This window comes from Chlorocebus sabaeus, chromosome 11 (assembly GCF_047675955.1).
Source record: "Chlorocebus sabaeus isolate Y175 chromosome 11, mChlSab1.0.hap1, whole genome shotgun sequence".
In the NCBI taxonomy this organism is placed as follows: domain Eukaryota; kingdom Metazoa; phylum Chordata; class Mammalia; order Primates; family Cercopithecidae; genus Chlorocebus; species Chlorocebus sabaeus.
In genome coordinates this window covers 92,828,578-92,847,832 of record NC_132914.1, presented here as the reverse complement: position 1 = coordinate 92,847,832, position 19,255 = coordinate 92,828,578, and the positions used below count along the sequence as shown (strand labels likewise).

The window sequence follows — 19,255 nt, the reverse complement described above, 5'->3', positions numbered from 1 at the left end:
TGTCCTGAGGGCAATGACAGAATAGACAAATTGTGGCATATTCACATGAGGGAATAACATTCAACAATAAAAACAAAAAGCTAGGAATACATTTAACAACTGGAATAAAACTTCTAGCTTTTTTATTCTAGTTGTTTTAAAACAACTGACAAAATAAGCAGAAAAAGGCACAATTACATACATACTGTACAATTCCACATATATATAATAGTTGAAAATTAGGCAGTAAAACTAGTTTAGGGATGCATAATTAGGTAGTAAAGACAAAGAAAAGCAAAGTGCAAATCCTTTCGTACTTACAGTGCTGATAAGCTAAATATATTTTAAAATTCAGACATCATTACTATTTCTCTAAGACCTGACGAACTGACCCCACAAGCCAAGATGGTGGCTCACTAGAGGCAGGCTGCTGTAATTGGAAAGCAGTGTATTGGTTCTACGGTTTGAATGTGTCCCCCAAAATTCATGTATTGGGAACTTCATCCCCAATGTGATGGTGTTGGGAGGTGGGACATAATGCGAGAAGTTTGGGCCATGGAGGCACCACTCTCATCGATGAATTCACGCCATTATCTCAGGAGTGGGTTCCTTGTAAAGGATGAGTTTGACCACTTCTTGCTCTCTCTCTCAAGCTTCTTATTGCCCTTCTGCCTAATGCCATGGGATGATGCAGCAAGAAGACCCTCACCAGATGCCAGTCCCTTAATCTTCCCAGCCTCCAACACTGTAAGAAATCAATTTCTGTTCTTTATAAATTACCTAGGCTCAGGTATTCTGCTGTAGCAGCACAAAACGGACTATGACAATGAGACTGAGTGTCTTCTGGAATACTGGCAATATTCAATTTCTTGAGGAGTGAGGTTATGTAGCTTCTGCAATTGAGAAGTTGAGTATTTATGCTTTGTGCATTTTGTGTTAATATTTCAAATTTTATAAAAGGGCTAAAAACAGCCAGGTGCAGTGGCTCACGCCTGTAATCCCAACACTTTGGGAGGCCAAGGCAGGACGATCACTTGAGGTCAGGAGTTCAAGACCAGTCTGGCCAACATAGTGAAACCCCATCTCTACTACAAATATAAAACTTAGCTGGGCATAGTGACACACATTTGTAGTCCCAGCTATTTGGGAGGCTGAGGCAGGAGAGTCACCTGAACCCAGGAAGCAGAGGCTGCAGTGAAATGAGATCACACCACTATACTCCAGTCTGGGCAACAGAGTCTCAAAAAAAAAAAAAGAAAGAAAAAAGAAAAAAGGTGGGGGGGGCCTTAAAAAAATGTAGGTCTATAGCGCTAGAATCCTCACTATGAGCTACCTTTCTTCTAGAGCAGAATTAAGTAGTCTGAAGCAATGAACAAGTATGCTACAAACTCAGTGGGGTAGCAAGAAAAATCAATTCGCTCTTCACAACAACCTTCTTATATAAATATGTCAAAGTTGTCAGACTCAAACAGAGCTAGGGAAAGCCACGAAGAGATGGTTCTCATGCTTATACGCCTGATAATGAAAACGACTGAAAACCATAACCTTGCACAAAGCCCACTGCAACCTTACACAAAAAAATACTTCTGCAAGGACATCTGCCCAACAGCTGCCTGCCCAACCTCCAACTGGCGTCACTCTTCTTATTAATCTTTGGAGCCAAGGATAATTATTTCAAAACAATTATGTCATCCTCATTTTCATCTTTAAAAACCTCTGTCTTCCTTAACTCCCTGAATATGCACAAGTTTACTATGGCATTCCCACTGCAATGCTCTATTCCCAAACATCATTTTCTTTTAGGGAGCCTCTGTTTGTTATTCACGTTGACAAGTAACAAGCTTATTTTAAAATTCAAACTTTGCAAACTGACCCTTACAAGCCAATCAATTTTTTTTAAGAAAATTTATTTTATTTTATTTTATTCTATTCTATTTTACTTTATTTTATTTTACTATTTTATTTTATTTTATTTTTTTATTTTATTTTATTTTATTTTATGACAGAGTCTCGCTCTGTCGCCCAGGCTGGAGTGCAGTAGCCGGATCTCAGCTCACTGCAAGCTCCGCCTCCCGGGTTTACACCATTCTCCTGCCTAAGCCTCCTGAGTAGCTGGGACTACAGGCGCCCGCCACCTCGCCCGGCTAGTTTTTTATATTTTTTAGTAGAGACGGGGTTTCACCGTGTTAGCCAGGATAGTCTCGATCTCCTGACCTCGTGATCTGCCTCGTGATCCGTCTCGGCCTCCCAAAGTGCTGGGATTATAGGCTTGAGCCACCGCGCCCGGCGCCAATAAAATTTTTTAAGAAAGTTTCTTAGCCATACCAACCTAATATGTTAGTTGCACAGAAGAATGAGGGTACAGGGGAATTCATTTACTTATGCAGGTTGTAACAGCACAGGCTAACTCTGGGAACACTAATTTGTTAACAATCACTTTTTAATTCTATCGCTTCCTGATCAAAGGAGATTAAGGTACTCCTTTGATGGCCCAGTTGTACTATGTGGTTTTTTTTATTTGTTCCAGAAAGTTCAACCTGGAGTCCATTTCTTCATCTCCCCAGTATCAGGATTTTTCCACATCCTCTCTACTTAAACTATTAAAAATGGATTGTTGCCTTAAACTAAGAACCCTGATCAGTACAATAACAGGGATCAAAAGAGGGGTACTGAAATAATGAAACCTAAAATGCTGCACTAGCTTAGTGGAAGAGGTAAAAGGGTAGATATTAAAAATCCCAATGTTGCAGGCTGGAATTATTATGCAGTGACTAAACATTAAGTCAAACTGTCACCTACCATACCTTGAAAGGCAGACCACATACCAAACAAGTTGTAGAATTAGGAGAAAATGAAAGGAAAAAGAGAGGACACTGGTATATGTTGGCTGGTGTTGGAATTTACAAAAGTTTCAGCAAATTCTCAAAAAAGAGAAATAACTAATTCTAGAGGTAGTCCCCCAAGCAGACTGCTACAGTTTGTATTCCAAGTTGACCTAAGAGTCACGAATTTGGAAATAATAGATTCTGTTCATTTGTAGCAGTGAAACTAGAAATCAGAAGGCCCATGTTCTAGTCCCATAAATTCCTCATTTAACTCGGCATTTACGCTCTTAATCTCAGCTTCCTTTGGGGTAAGAATCTTGCTTCTGGGGAGCTCATAAAGTGTTAATAGAAGCAGCAAATCCTAAAACTGGTTCTAAGCTATTTAAAGAACTGGACAAAACATTTCCCAAAGAAAAGCACACTGGAAATGAGATATTCTAAATTCTAGCCTTTAAAAATCTTTTGCTCTCCTTATGGCTTTGGCTAGGATACCAAGAAAAGTATGTTTACCCTTACTAAGGAACATAGTAAATTTAAACCATGTCTTAATGTAAAAATAAACTGTAAAAATTTCACATAACAGTAAGTAAAGGCCAAAAGTAGAATATGTGAATCGGCTGGGTGCAGTGCCTCATGCCTGTAGTCCCAGACTTTGGGAGGCCAAGGGAGGCGGATCACCTAAGGTTGGGAGTTCAAGACCAGCCTGACCAACATGGAGAAACACTGTATCTACTAAAAATACAAAACAAAACAAAAAAAATAGCTGGGCGTGGTGGTGCATGCCTGTAATTCCAGCTACTCGGGAGGCTGAGGCAGGAGAATTGCTTGAACCCGGGAGGCGGAGGTTGCGGTGAGGTGCGATCATTCGCCATTGCACTCCAGCCTGGGCAACAAGAGGAAAACTCCCTCTCAAAAAAAAAAAAAAAAAAGTATGAGAATCATGGAAGGATATCTAATGCTATGATTTTTATTCTCCTCCAATGTGCTTTCACACTGAGAGGAGCCACTAGGGAAAGGCTGAGTATGTACAGAAAAGGAGTAATAAGGTGGTATCTCAAAGGAGGCGGGAGGATTAACACTGAAAAGAAGATCCTTAAAGCAGTGTTTGAGCTAACAATTTTTAAAAATTTTTAAAAAGAAAATATTGTATAGAAAAAAGAATATTTCTTCCTTAAAGAACAGAGATAAAAACGTAAGAATAGGGAGAAGGTGGGCAAATCCTGGCATTTGCCAATCCCGGCATTTGGCCACGTTCTTTATGCAATATTAGAGTGTTAGGCTTGTTTGGCTATTTTTCTTATCAGGTAATTTCCTGAGATGCGAAGAGCAATTTGGAAGAGCCTGAATAAGCACTGTATTTGTGGCACTCATCCCAGAACTGGGGTGAGAAGGGGACAGAATGACAAATATCTGTTGCATACTTAATAAATTCCAGGCACTATCACATAATTTACATTCTCAAAATAAACTAGATACCATTAACACTATTACAGTCAAGAAACTTGGGTATTCAGGTTATAGATTTATCTAAGACTCCAACTAAAAACTGCCTGAACCCCAAAGTGTGTTTTCTTCATTAACCCACACCTCCTACCTAAGTGTGAGTAACATCAAGAGTATTCTGGGCCAGGCACGGTAGCTCACACCTGTAATCCCAACACTTTAGGAGGCCAAGGTGGGCAGATCACCTGAGGTCAGAAGGTCGAGACCAGCCTGGCCAACATGATGAAGCCCTTTCTCCACTAAAAAAAAAAAATCCAGAAATTAGCCAGGATGGTGACACACGCCTATAATCCCAACTACTCGGGAGGCTGAGTGATCCAAGACTGCGCCACTGCTCTCCAGCCTGGGTGACAGAACAAGTAAGACACTGTCTCAATAAATAAATAAACAAATAAATAAGTAAATAAGTATTCTGCTTTGCACTTGTGTTCACAGCATTAGAGATCTTAAAGAGAGTATCTGAAAATCAAATAATAAAGAAGTTAAAGATATAGATGAAAGGAATTAAAGCTGCTGACACAGGGTCTAGGCAGGAGGAAGATAAATGAAACCATGAAGAACAATGAAATGGAAGAATATCTTGATATCAAAAAACATATATAGGCTGGGCACAGTGACTCATGCCTGTAATCCCAGCACTGTGGGAAGCTGAGGCGGGCGGATCATGAGGTCAAGAGATCGAGACCATCCTGGCCAATACAGTGAAACCCCGTCTCTACTAAAAATACAAAAACAAATTAGCTGGGTGTAGTGGTGCATGCCTGTAATCCCAGCTACCTGAGAGGCTGAGGCATAAGAATTGCTCGAACCTAGGAAGTGGAGGTTACAGTGAGCTGAGATCACACGACTGCACTCTAAACTGGGTGACAGAGTGAGATTCCGTCTCAAAAAAAAAAAAAAAAAATCATATATATTAAAAACAAAAAGAAATACAGAAATAGAATAAATAAAAAAGTAAGGAAATGAAAGAGCTAGAAAAAAAAACTAGCTATTGTTTAAGACTCTAAGACTGGGCTGGGAGCAGTGGTTTATGCCTGTAATCCTGGCATTTTGGGAGGTCAAGGCAGGCGGATCATCACTTGAACCTGGAGTTCAAGTCAAGACCAGCCTGGGCAACATGGTGAAACTCATCTCTATTTTTAAAAAAATACAAAAATTAGCCAGGTGTGATAGCGTACATCTGTAGTCCCAGCTACTCAGGAAGCTCAGAGGTGGAGTGCTTGAGCAAGGGGATTGAGCTGCAACCGTGCCACTGCACTCCAGCCTGGACAACAGAGGAAGACTCTTTTTTAAATTTTTTTCCCAGACGAAGTCTCACTCTGTCACCCAGACTGGAGTGCAACGGTGCAATCTTGACTCATTGCAACCTCCGCCTCCTGGGTTCAAGCAATTCTCCTCCCTCAGCCTCCCGAGTAGCTGAGATTACAGGTGTGTGCCATCACGCCTTTTTTTTTTTTTTTTTTTTTTTAAGTAGAGACAGGGTTTTACCATGTTGGCCAGGCTGGTCTCGAACTCCTGACCTGAGGTGACCCACCCACCTTGGCCTCCCAAAGTGCTGGGATTACAGGCATGAACCACAAGGTCTGGCAGACTCTCTCAAGAAGGGTTGGGCACGGTGGCTCATTGCCATTGTAGTCTCCACTCATAGTCTACAAAGAGAGACAGAATTCTGTTAAAGGAAATATGGAAAATATTCTATAAAGAAGTTATTAGAACAGGGTCACAGAGAAAAATGACCACAGATGAGGGAGGAGGATGGTGGCTGGGGGATGATCAGACAGACCTGGGAGCTGGAGGAGGACTGGACTGACAGAGATTTACGTACAGCACCAAAAAGCACAGGGGACTCTGGGAGTATATACCTGAGGTAGTCACTGGTAAAGACTAGAAAGCAAAGGGACTTGGGAATTAAAGTGATACACAAGGAACTGGCCTCCAAATTCTGAATGTGATTCCAAAAAACTACAGGCTAGGAGCAGTGGCTCACACCTGTTATCCCTGCAGTTCGGGAGGCTGAGGCGGGAGGATCGCTTGAGCTCAGCAGTTCAAAATCAGACTGAGCAACACAGTTAGACTTCGTCTCTACAAAAAAATTAAAAATCAGCCAGGCACGGTGGCCCTACCCGGGAGCGCTAAGCTGGGAGGATCGCTTAAGCCTGGGAGGTTGAAACTACAGTGAGCCTTGGTTGTACCACTGCGCTCCAGCCTTGATGACAGAGCAAAACCCTGTCTTTAAAAAACAAACAAAACAAAAAAAAACAACAAAAAAATCACAATGAGTCATCCTCAATGGCAAGAGACCTGGCTTCTCTCAGCCTTGATTTGACTAGTCACAGAAAACTGGCTGCGCTTTTTGGTTGCCCTAGGATATTTCCTTAGGTGTTTTCTTATCAGTGTTTTCTTAACAGTGTGGCTTGGCAATAGTTTCCAGTTAGTTACAACAGTACTCCTACCATGCTCTAAGCAGGTCATTTCCCCTATCTTCTTTCCCTGAATTCCCAAGACAGAAACATGAAGCAGCTGACTCAAAGAAAGTACTCGACAATAGTTTGTAAAATCAATTTCAAAATAAGATATATTAAAAGAATATACCTTGATATGTCTTCCCATCTATTTCAACTTCATAGGACTCCATAACTTCTTGGATGGCCTCACCAACATCACACAGACGAACATCAATTCCAGCACACTTAAAAAAGAGTAACATATGCTTTATTATTCAAAGTGCAAAATTTTCATAGCAACTTAATTTTGTAACATTTAAAAATAAGGGACAATCAAAAACTGCTTTGTACATAGTAATTTCCTGTTTAAAATACTTTGCAGAAGATTATGGGAGGATAGTGAAGTATTAAGCACCAGGAATCTGCTTCCCTGAATAGATAACAACTACACTGACAAAATCTGTCTAATGTAACTACTTAGGAACTTTGGAGTCTACTGAAGCCTTGCAACTTCCAGGGGAATAATGGGATGGTCAAATGTGGTTAACTTCCATCCATTTCAGCTCTCAGCACAGTAGCAGCACTACTACACACCGTTCCATAAGCTCGTGGTTGGCTCATGTTCCTGGAGCAACATGCACACAGCTTGGGGGTATGTGAGTGGGCAAAATAGTCTATGTCCTAAACATCAGGGATCTGTGCTTTGATACCTAGTTGCTGCTTCTGGTCACATAGGCCCAGATATAGAAGTGGCCATTGTTGTTGCATCTCCCTTCATAGTTGCAAACCTTGCCCTTACACACCCCTGTGACTGAAGTGACTTTCAGCAGATTTAAATGGTGAGTACCCCTTCCCCCTCCACTCCCTCACACTCAGCATGGCCTCCAACCCACACTCATTTTTCTTTTTCTCCCCCTTCAGGGCCCAGATATTAAAGACTAGGTCATTCAAAAACAACTGCATGTACGAGAAAATTGTAAAAGTGAGCGCACATGCCCAGGGAAAGACCTGAGAAAACCTGAAGTTTACACCTCAGGTGGATGCTTGGCAGAGACTGGCTACAAGAATCAAAAACAAAAAAACCAACACACAAAATCTAAAAGAAATGCTGGGGAAGGGGGAATATCTGATTTTCAGAATTACCACATTACACTGAAATATGCAGTGTTCAACATAAAGTCACAAGGCATATAAGGAAATAAGAACACCCATCAAAGGAAAATAATAAATTGACAGAAACTATCCTTGAAAAAAAAAAAAACCTGATGGCAGATCTACTACTAGACAAAGCCTTCAAAACAACTCTTCTAAAGATGCTTAAAAAATTAAAGGAAGACATTGAGAGAGCCAAAAAAAAAAAAAAAAATGTATGAACAAAATGAAAATATCAAAAAAGAATAAAAAACCTAAAAGAAAAAAAAAAATTCTAGAGCTGAAAAGTACAGTAACTGAAATGAAAAATTCACAAGAATTCAAAAGTATTTGAGCAGGCAAAAAAAAAAAAAAAAAGAACCAGTAAACCTGAAGACAAGGACAAGGGAAATCACCAAGTCTAAGAATAAAAAAGATTAAAGTGAACAGAACCTCAGGGACCTGTATATCAAGTAGACCAATATATGCATTATGGAAATTTTCAGAAGAAGGAGAAAGGCAAACAATATTTGAAAAAGTAATGGCTGGAAACTCCCCAAATTTGATGAAATGCAAGAATATAACATCCAAGACGTTCAAAGAACTCCAAAAAAGATGAACTCAAAGAAACCCACACACACACACAAAAACATGATAATCAAACTTGCTAAAGGACAGAGGGAAACCTGAAAGCAACAAGAAAGAAGTGATTCACTACATAGGAGGAATGCTCACTTAGACTTCAAGCACATTTCACACTAGAAACTTTGGAGGCTAGAAGGCAGCAGTGCAACATATTCAAAGTGCTAACTAAAAGAAAAAAGCTGTCACCCATGAATCCTATCTGGGAAAACTGTCCTTCAAAAGTGAGAAAGAAATCAGGCTAGGCGTGGTGGCTGATGTTTGTAATCCCAGCACATCGGAAGGCCAAGGCAGGAGGATCACTTGAACCCAGGAGTTCAAGACCAGCCTGGCCAACAAAGTGAGACCCCATCTCTACAAAAAAGTTTTAAAAATTAGCAAGGTATTGTGGCACATGCCAGCTACTTGGGGAACGGAGGTGGAAGGATTTCCTGAGCCCAGGAGGTCGAGGCTGCAGTGAGCCATGATCATACCACTGCGCTCTAGCCTGGGCAACAGAGCAAGACCCTATTTCAATTTGAAAAAAAAAATATATTAACAAAAAAAAGTGAGGGGGAAATTATGATTCCCAGATAAAAGCTGATGGAGTTAATTACTACTAGACTGGGCCTGCAAGAAGTGCTCAAGAAATGCCCTGCAAAGGATACTACATAGTAACTTGAAGCCATATTAATTTTTAAAGTCTCAATGAAGTAAAATAAATAGTCAATTGTAACAACTAGTATTATTCTAACAAGTCTGCAAACACTGTTTTCTGCATGACTTAAGGAACTAATACATTTTTTTAAAAAATTTATTTTTTTTGAGACAGAGTCTCGCTCTGTTGCCAAGCTAGAGTGCAGTGGCGCAATCTTGGCTCACTGCAACCTGTCTCCTGGGTTCAAGTCATTCTCCTGCCTCAGCCTCCTGAGTAGCTGGGACTACAGGCACGCCACCATGCCCAGCTAATTTTTGTACTTTCAGTAGAGACAGGGTTTCACCATGTTGGCCAGAATGGTCTCCATCTCTTGACCTTGTGATCCGCCTGCCTCAGCCTCCCAAAGTTCTGGGATTACAGGCATGAGCCACCATGCCCAGCCAAAATTATTTTTATTCTAAAAGCTAGTATTATTATAACTTTGGTTTACAATTCCATATTCTATTTTCTATATAACTCAAGAGCCTAATTCATTTAGAAGAATTATTAGGCCGGACACAGTGGCTCATGCCTGTAATCTCAACACTTTGGGAAGACAAGCTGGCAGGATGGCTTGTGACCAGGAGTTCCAGACCAGCCTGGGCAATATAGCAACACCCTGTATCTAAAAAAATTCTAAATGTTATTTTATTTTTACAATCAGCTGGGTGTAGTGGTACATGCCTGTGGTCCTGGCTACTTGGGAGCAGAGGCAGGAGGTCTACTTGAGCCCAGAAGGCCAAGGCTGCAGTGAACTGTGTTCATACCACTGTACTCCAGCCTGGGTAACAAGGGAGACCTGTCTCAAAAAAAAAAAAAAAAATCTCCTGACAAAGGAAAACCTTGAACCTGATGGCTTCCACTGGTTAATTCTATCATTTAAAGAATTAATACCACTCCTCAAACTTTTCTAAAAACCTGAAGAGAATACTTTCTAAGTCATTACATGAAACCAGCATTACTCTGATACCAAAGCCAAGCAAAGACACTATAAGAAAACTACAGGCCAATATTCTTATGAACGCTGATGCAAAATCCTTAATAAAATATTAGCAAACCAAACTCAATTGCCTATTAAAAGGAACACACACCATGACTTAGTGGGATTTATTCCTGAAATTCAAAGATGGTTCAACATAAGAAAAACAGATCTAATACACACATTAACAGAGTGAAGAAGAATAACCATATGACTGCCTGAATTGATGCAGAAAAAGCATGACAAAATTCAACACCCTTTCACGATGCAAGGCTCAACAAATTAAGAACAGAAGTAAACCACCTCAACATAATAAAAGCCATCTATGAAAAACCTACAGCTAACATCATACTCACTGGTCAAAGATGGAAAGCTTTCCTCTAAGATCACAAACAAGGCAAGGAAGGCTATCCACTTTTGCCGTTTTTACTTAACATAGGTCAGAACAATCAGGCAAGAAAAATTAAAAGGCATCTAAATTGGGATGGAAGTAAAACTATCTCTGTTCACAGATTATATGATCTTACCTGTGGAAAACCCTAAAGATTCCACACAAAAGAAGTATCAGAATAAATTAATTCAACCAAGTACAGGATACAAAGTCAAAACATAAAAATCATTTGCATTTCTACATACTAACAATGAACAATCTGAAAAGGAAATTACAAAAATAAGTGCATTAACAATAGCTCAAAAAAAAAAAAAAAAAAAAAAAACAACTTAGGAATTAACCCCAAGAAGGTGAAACACACTGAAACACACGTACAATGAAAACTATAAAACGTTGCTGAAATGGAAACACATTTGATAAGGTTTGACTCTGTGTCCCCAACCAAATCTCATCCCAAATTGTAATCCCCACATGCTGAGAGAGGGAGGTGACAGGATCATGGAGGTGGTTCCCCCATGTTGTTCTCATGATAGGAGGTTCTCATGAGACCTGATAGTTTTATAAGCGTCTGGCATTTCCCCTGCTTGCAGTTCTCTCTCCTGCTGCCATGTGAAGAAGGTCCTTGCTTTCCCTTTGCCTTCTGCCATGATTCTAAGTTTCCTGAGGCCTCCTCAGTCATGTGGAACTGTGGATAATTAAACTTCTTTCCTTTATGAATTACCCAGTCTCAGGTATTTCTTTATAGCAGTGTGAAAATGGATTAACATAACATCTCATGTCTATGAATTAGAAGACTTAATATCGTTAAAATGTCAAAACCATCTGAAGCCATCTACACATTCAACACAATCCCTATCAAAATCCATTTGGTGGTTTTTGCAGAAAAAAAAAATCCTAAATTTATATGGAATCCCAAGACATCCTAGATAGCCAAACAATTTTGAAAAAGAACAAAGATGGAGAATTTACACTTCTCAATTTCAAGACTTACAACAAAGCTACAGTAATCAAAACAGTGCGGACATCAGGCGCCAATGGTTCATGCCTGTAATCCCAGCACTCTGGGAGGCTGAGGCAGGAGGACTGCTTGAGACCAGGAGTTCAAGACCAACCTGAGCCTGTCTCTATAAAAAACAAATAAAATTGATGGGTATGGTGGCACGAGCCTGTAGTCCCAAATACTTACGAGGATGAAGTAGGAGAACTGCTTAAACCCAGGAGGTACAGGTTGCAGCAAGCCAACATCACGCCACTGTGCTCCAGCTTGGGTGACAGAGCAAGACCCTGTCTCAAAACCAAAACCAAACCAAACCAAAAAAACCCAGTGTGGTACTGGCATAAAGACAGACATATAAACCAATAAAATAAAATGAAGAGTCCAGAAATAAACCATCACTTACAAAGACAAATGATTTTTTTTTTTTTGGACAAGGTCTTGCTTTGTCACCCAGGCTGGAATGTAGTGGCATAATCTTGTCTCACTGAGGCCTCAACCTCCCGGGGCTCACGTGATCCTCCCACCAGAGCCTCCTGAGTAGCTGGGACCACAAGGGTGCACCATCACACCTGACTAATTTGTTTAATTTTTGGTAGAGATGGGGTCTTGTTATCTTGCCCAGGCTGGACTTCAACTACCAAAATCAAACGATCCTCCCACCTCAGCCTTCAAAAGGGCTGAGATTATAGGCATGATGCACTGTGCCTGGCCCAGATGAGCTTTGACAAGCGTGTCAAGACCATTCAAAAGCAAGAGAACAGTCTTAACCAATGGTGCTGGGAAAACTGGACATTCATATGCAAAAGAATGAATGTGGACTCTTAACACCATATAAAAAATTAACTCAAAATGGATCAAAGACCTAAGTTGAAGACCTGAAACTATAAATACCTTAAAAGGAAATAGAGTAAACGCTTCATGACATTAGATTTAGCAATGATTTACTGGATATGACACCTAAGGCACAAGCAACAAAAGAAAAAATAGACAAACTGGGCTTCATGAAAACATTTTATGCTTCAAAACACAGTATCTGTAGTAAAAAGGTAACCTACAAAATGAGAAAAAATATTTTCAAATACTATATCTGATACAGGATTAACATCCAGAATCTATACAGAATTCCTAAAACTCAACAACAAACGAATCAATTAAAAAATTTTGGCAAAGAGCTGGGCATGGTGGCTCATGCCTGCAATCCCAGCACTTTGGGAGGCCGAGGTGAGGGGATAGCTTGAGCCCAGGAATTCAAGATGTGCCTGTGCAACACAGCAAGACCCCCAATCTGAACCTTTTTTTTTGAGATGGAGTCTCGCTCTGTCGCCCAGGCTGGGGTGCAGTGGCGCGATCTCGGCTCATTGCAAGTTCCACCTCCTGGGTTCACACCATTCTCCTGCCTTGGCCTCCCGAGTAGCTGGGACTACAGGCGCCCACCACCACACCCGGCTATTTTTTTTTTTTTTGTATTTTTAGTAGAGATGGGGTTTCACTGTGTTAGCCAGGATGGTCTCGATTTCCTGACCTCATGATCCACCCGCCTCGGCCTCCCAAAGTGCTGGGATTACAGGCGTGAGCCACCGCACCGGGCTTTTTTTTAAAAATTAAAAAATAAATAAATAAAAATGGGCAAAAAACTTGAATAGACATTTCTCCAAAGATATTTAAAAAACAAACAAAAAAACTACCCAGAAAATAATAAGTGTTGGCGAGGAAATGGAAAAATTGGAACCCTTCCTTGTGTACTGTTGGTGGGAATGAAAATGGTACAGCCACTGTGGAAAGCAGTAGAGAAGATACTCAGAAAGTTTAAAAAGATATAATTACCAGATGATTCCCAAATCCACTTCTGGCTATATACCCAAGAACTGAAAACAGACCTTGAAGAGGTATCTGTACACCCATATTCATAGCAGCAATATTCACAATAGCTAAAACATGGGAGCAATCCAAGTGTCCATCACTGGATGAATGGATGAAGAAAAATGCGGTATATACACACAATAGATTATTTAGCCTTAAGTAAATTCTGACATATGCTACAACATAGGTGAACCTTGAGTATATTGTGCTAAGTGAAATAAACCAGTCACAAAATAACAAATACTATATGAAGTACTTGCTAGTCAAAATCATATATAGTAGAATGGTGGTTGCCAGCGTAGGGGGAGAAGAGGAAATTGGGAGTTACTGTTTAATGAGTATAGAGTTTCAGTTTTACAACATGAAGAGTAAACAGAGATGAATGGTGATGATGGCTGCACAGTATTATGAATGTACTTAATACTAATGAACAATATACTTAAATATGGTTGGGCGCAGTGGCTCATGCCTGTAATCCCAGCACTTTGGGAGGCGAAGGCGGGCAGATCACTTGAGGTCAGGAGTTCGAGACCAGCCTTGCCAACGTGGTGAAACCCCATCTCTACTAGAAATACAAAAATTAGTCATGCGTGGTGGTGCATGCCTGTAATCCCAGCTACTTGGGAGACTGAGGCAGGAGTATCACTTGAGCCCGGAAGTCAGAAGTTGCAGTGGGCCGAGACTGTGCCACTGCACTCTAGCCTGGCAACAGAGTAAGACCCATCTCAAAAAAAAAAAAAAAAGTTAATATGGTAAATTTTCTGTAATGTCTATTTTAACTGCACTTTCCTCCAATTAAAAAAAAAAAAAAATTGGGTGGGTGGGGAAAACCTGGGCTGTACCAGAGCTTGGTGGACAGAGAGGGATGAATCAGTTGAGCACAGAGGATTTTGGTGGCTATGAAACACTCTGTATGGGCCGGGCGCAGTGGCTCACACCTGTAATCCCAGCACTTTGGGAGGTCGAGGCAGGCAAATCATGAGGTCAGGAGATCGAGACCATCCTGGCTAACACAGTGAAACCCCGTCTCCACTAAAAATACAAAAAATTAGCCGGGCGTGGTAGCGGGTGCCTGCAGTCCCACCTACTCAGGAGGCTGAGGCACGAGAATCGCTTCAACTTGGGAGGCGGAGCTTGCAGTGATCTGAGATCGTGCCACTGCACTCCAGCCTGGGCGACAGAGAGACACTCCGTCTCAAAAAAAAAAGAAAAAAAAAATACTCTGTATGATACTATAATGGTAGATGCATTTATATTTGTCAAACTCCTTAGAATGTATATTACTAAGAATGAACCCTAATGTAAACTATGAACTTTGAATAATTGTGATGTGGTCAATGTTGGTTCAAATGATTTTAACAAATACACCTATGTGGTGGGGATGCTGACAATGGAGGAAGTTGGGGAGGGGTGGGAAATCTCTGTACTTTCTGCTCAATTTTGCTATGAACCTAAAATTACTCTAAAAAAGAACCACAAAAAAACCATTGCCAACTAACAGGCAAAAATAGATCCAAACTCTGTTTTAATAAATTTTAGCAAAGTTCAAGGGTAACAAACAAAAAAACAAAGAACAACCTTTGGTACACAATCATACAATTACCCGCTTAAAACCATAAGGGCAATGGATCAGTTTTATTTGTCTTAATTACCCAAAGACCTTAAACAGGTCTTAAAAGTGCTTAAATGCTGTTAAGTGTTTAAAAGACCTTAAAGTGCTCAAAATACTTGGAATGAAATGGTGCTGTAATGAAAGTTCACATACCTTTATTCCAGTGTTAGTAGCATCTTTTACAGCTTTTAATAATGTATCATATTTGGGATTAAAAGTGACAGTAAAAGCACAGTCAATAATCCTACCTGAAAGAGAAAATTCCTTTTAATTTTACTTATCAGCTAGTCAATTTATCTACTTTACAGCATTTAATCTATTAATCTTTCTAGTTTAACATAAAAATAGAATGAAGGCTCAAATGAAGGCTGCACTCCAAATACCCACAGATCATTCATAATCAAAGAGACAAAATGTAGAAGTATATAAAGGATTCAGAATAGAAAGAATTACAGGGTTAGTATATATTACTCCAAGACAGCACCAGTTCAGTGCTCACCCTGGCAGTTATACAAACATATAAACAGAAACAAAACAAATACAAGAAAAGACTAGGGAAATGAGAAATAGCAACGCAGGGCAGAGAAAGCATACGGGGCTCTGAATATAGTATTACTTTTCCAAGGTGATGAAACCTTAAGTAAGTATTTATTCTAAGCTTGCTTTCTCACTTGTAAGAAAGATAACAAGGTGCTTACCCAATCGGGTTTTGGAGAGAATTCAAAAAAGCAAACATGTATATAAAGGCTGATAAACTTAAATATTCTGAATAAATGTTATTATTTGAATAAAAGAGGTATGAAACAATGACCTGAAGATAGGATAATGTCTTTCATGCCTTGATACAAAAGGTAATAAACCTTAACTACCCAACAGTTTTCATTTTATTCCACTTAGTAGTATGCTTTCAAGTAAATCTCACAACTGCCTCTCTCTCCTTGTTAAGTGCACTAAATTTTTTTTTAATCTGTCTCAACACACCTTTACTAATGAAGGGAGGAAGCAAAAACAAAATTTGGGAGTTCAGTATTTATCACTCCATTTAACAGAGACAAAAACTAGCTTTTCAGGAGCAGGCTGGGGTAGGAATTTTCTGCAAGAATTTACCACTTATATGTGTTCCAAAGTCTATTTTACAGATGTCATCATACTGTAATACTGTTGTGTCACCGGCATTGGGAGTATAATGGGCAGCACAATTATTGAGAGAACATCCAGTAGGAAATGCCAAGCCTGCATTTAATCCATTCTCTTTTATTAACTTGCGTGAACAGTCTTCCAACTTTTCACTAAAACAAAAAAGCAAAAGGAACTTGTTTACTTTTACATTCTTACTTTTATATATTAATACCATATAGTTCATCAAGTCCAGAAAGTTTACCAAAAACCTTACTTTCTGAGAATGATCTGAGCACTTTCTGAATATAAACAAATAACAGTTCTCTGATGCTATGAAAATAGCTTATTTTTAGAAGACAAGGAATTTGATTCTGTTAGAAACAGAGAAAACACACTCCACTTTTAACTAAATTTACTAGAAAATAAGAGTATAACTTAGACCAATTTAAATGCTGATCTTATTTGTTCATGTTGTATATTTTTTAAATTGTAGGAATCAGAGAATTACATGTTATACTAATCATTTACCAAAAGGAAAAACTAGAGAAATAATTACTTGGTTTTGTTACTGTATTATCATCATGTTCTGTGTTTGGGCAATTGCTCCAATACTTTTTTATTTCTTAGTATGAATTATTAGATAGCAAAATAACATTTCCAGACAGAAAATAATCAGTAATGACTGCACACAAAATAGGGTGGCTGAGGTGCCAATGTGTACTCCTCTTCATGGTTTTCTCATAGGGACACTAAAATAATCTAGAAGACATTTCTATAACCTTTACTTAAAGATTTAGCAAAGTGGTAATGAAAGCCAAACATTATAATTGGAGAGTTAGTACTTATAAACATGTTTTTATCATGTTCTTACAAAAAAATATTCCTTTTACCAGATTTCTATCATTGTCATCCCAGGCTTGATCCAGCTCATTACATATTTTCTAACTTGTCGATGTGCTTCTGCGGCTTCTCGAAAATCATTCCAAATCTCTTCACTTGCCTGATCTAATGCTTTCTTTTCTTCACTTGTAGTTCTCCAAGCAGCTGTTCGCCTTGAGTGGGCATAGCATACTATTAGTCATAAAACAGCAGAACAAGCATAAAAGCTGAGGGAGATACAACTATACTAAGTAATAAGACAGTTCAAATAAAAATACATTACATATTCAGTTTATGTCAACAAAGTTTCTGAAATACAAAAAGGAGTATTGCAACCAACCCAAATGAAACTAAAACCATTTTAAGACTCTAAGGGAGGAAAAAAATCCTCCTGTGAGATTTCATTCAGTCAGAGGAACTAACACCCCGACAACACAAAAAGGTAACAAAAGAATCAGAAAAGTCTGAAGAGTCCTAGAACCAGAGTAGGTAGGAGTCATCCTTCCACTTGAGGTCTTATATACTTTAGAGACTTCAAAGGAGCACAACAATTTGCATTTAATTTTGCCAACAGGGTAACTAATAACCGAAGAAACTGACTTGGAAATCTGCATATACTTCCTCAAAACACGTATTACATGCGTGTGCTGGGTTTTTCTAATTGTATATATAAATATAAGAGGTATTCTTCCTTGAAAGACATGGCTCACATTTTAAAACTGCCAGTGCTGACAAACTTCTTTTTTAAGAGACAGGGTCTTAACTCTGTCACCCACGCAGATGCAGTGATGTGATCATAGCTCACTACATCCTCAAACTCCTAGGTTCTTCCTGCCTCAGCTTCCCAAGCAGCTGGGAGTATATAGGTGCATACCACCACACCCAGCTAATTTTAAAAAACTTTTTTTTAAAGAAATGGGGTTGCTATTTTGTCCAGGCTGATCTCGAACTTCTGCCCTGAAGTGATCCCCCTGCCTCAGCCTCCTGAGTGGCTCGGATTACAGGCGTGAGTCACCCCATCTGATAGAATTTTTTATTCAGTATCTGGGAATGAGATCCATGACTCCCTGTAAGTAGGAAAAACATCAACTGCTTTAAAACGATATATTTTTTAAAAATCTAAACAACTTTCACACTTTCTTAAATACTGAATATACAGTTTGCAACTCAGTAATCACCAAGTATAAATTATGCAAGTGTAAAAGTGATAACTTCAAGGTATTGCTATTTGCCTCCTCTGCTGTTTTGTAAATAAAATTTTATTGCAACATGTGCCCACTCATTTATGTACTGTCTACAGCTATTTTCATGCTATAATGGCAAAGCTAAGTAACACTCAAGGCCTAAAATATTTACTACATGCCTTTCTAAGAAAAAGTTCACTCAACTCCTAAACTACAGACCCTGGTCAAGGTGGGAGGATCACTTGAGGCTAGTAGTTCAAGACCAACCTGACTCTGTCTCTACCAAAAAAAAATTAGCTGGGCATTGGGCTTAACCCTGTAATCCCAGCTACTCAGGAGTCTGAGGCAGGAGGATCACTTGAGCCCAGAAGTTCAAGGACACAGTGAGCTATGATTGCACCCAGCCTGGACAACAGACCAAGATCCTGTCTTTAAAAACATAAAATAAATAATAAAAATAAATAATAAAGAAAAAAGAAATGGAAATAAAGAAATTCTTTTGCTCAAAGTCTCGAGTTCAAATTGAAAGTTATTAACAATACAAGAAACCTAGTGTCAGGGTCTGTAATTCCAGACTCCCCAAAAATTCCTTATAAGTGGACTAAAAAATTTTTTTAAATCTGCCTCACACCTTTACTAAGAATATTATTTTCCTACATTTGATCTTATTTTGTTCAGTCAATTAAACAAAAGTATAGCAATTAAAGCCAGGCACAGTGACTTACTCCTATAATACCAACAGTTTGGGAGGCCAAAGTGGGAGGATTACTTGAGGACAACAGTTCGAGACAATCGAGGGTGACACAGTGAGACCCTGTCTCTACCAAAATATATACATACACACATATATATACACATATATGCATGTGTGTGTTTATGTGTATATGTGCATATACACACACACACAATAGGCCAGGTGCAGTGGCTCATGCCTAAAATCCCAGCCATTTGGTAGGCTGAGGCAGGAGGACTGTTTGAGCCCAGAAATTCAAGGCCAGCCTGGGCAACATAGCAAAACTCCATTTCTACAAAAA

At 39.3% G+C, this 19,255-nt stretch overlaps 1 protein-coding gene across 1 annotated transcript in view; it reads right to left on the bottom strand.

Annotated features, from left to right (window-relative positions):
• The window catches only part of METAP2 (methionyl aminopeptidase 2), a 40,256-nt gene that overhangs the window by 3,179 nt on the left and 17,822 nt on the right, over nucleotides 1–19,255 (bottom strand). The window contains exons 5-8 of the mRNA XM_008004290.3: nucleotides 17,049–17,210; nucleotides 16,147–16,328; nucleotides 15,193–15,287; nucleotides 6,900–6,996 (exon numbers count right to left, since the gene is read on the bottom strand). Coding sequence (XP_008002481.1) covers nucleotides 6,900–6,996; nucleotides 15,193–15,287; nucleotides 16,147–16,328; nucleotides 17,049–17,210 — 536 coding nt within the window. The remainder of the gene's footprint in view (nucleotides 1–6,899; nucleotides 6,997–15,192; nucleotides 15,288–16,146; nucleotides 16,329–17,048; nucleotides 17,211–19,255) is intronic.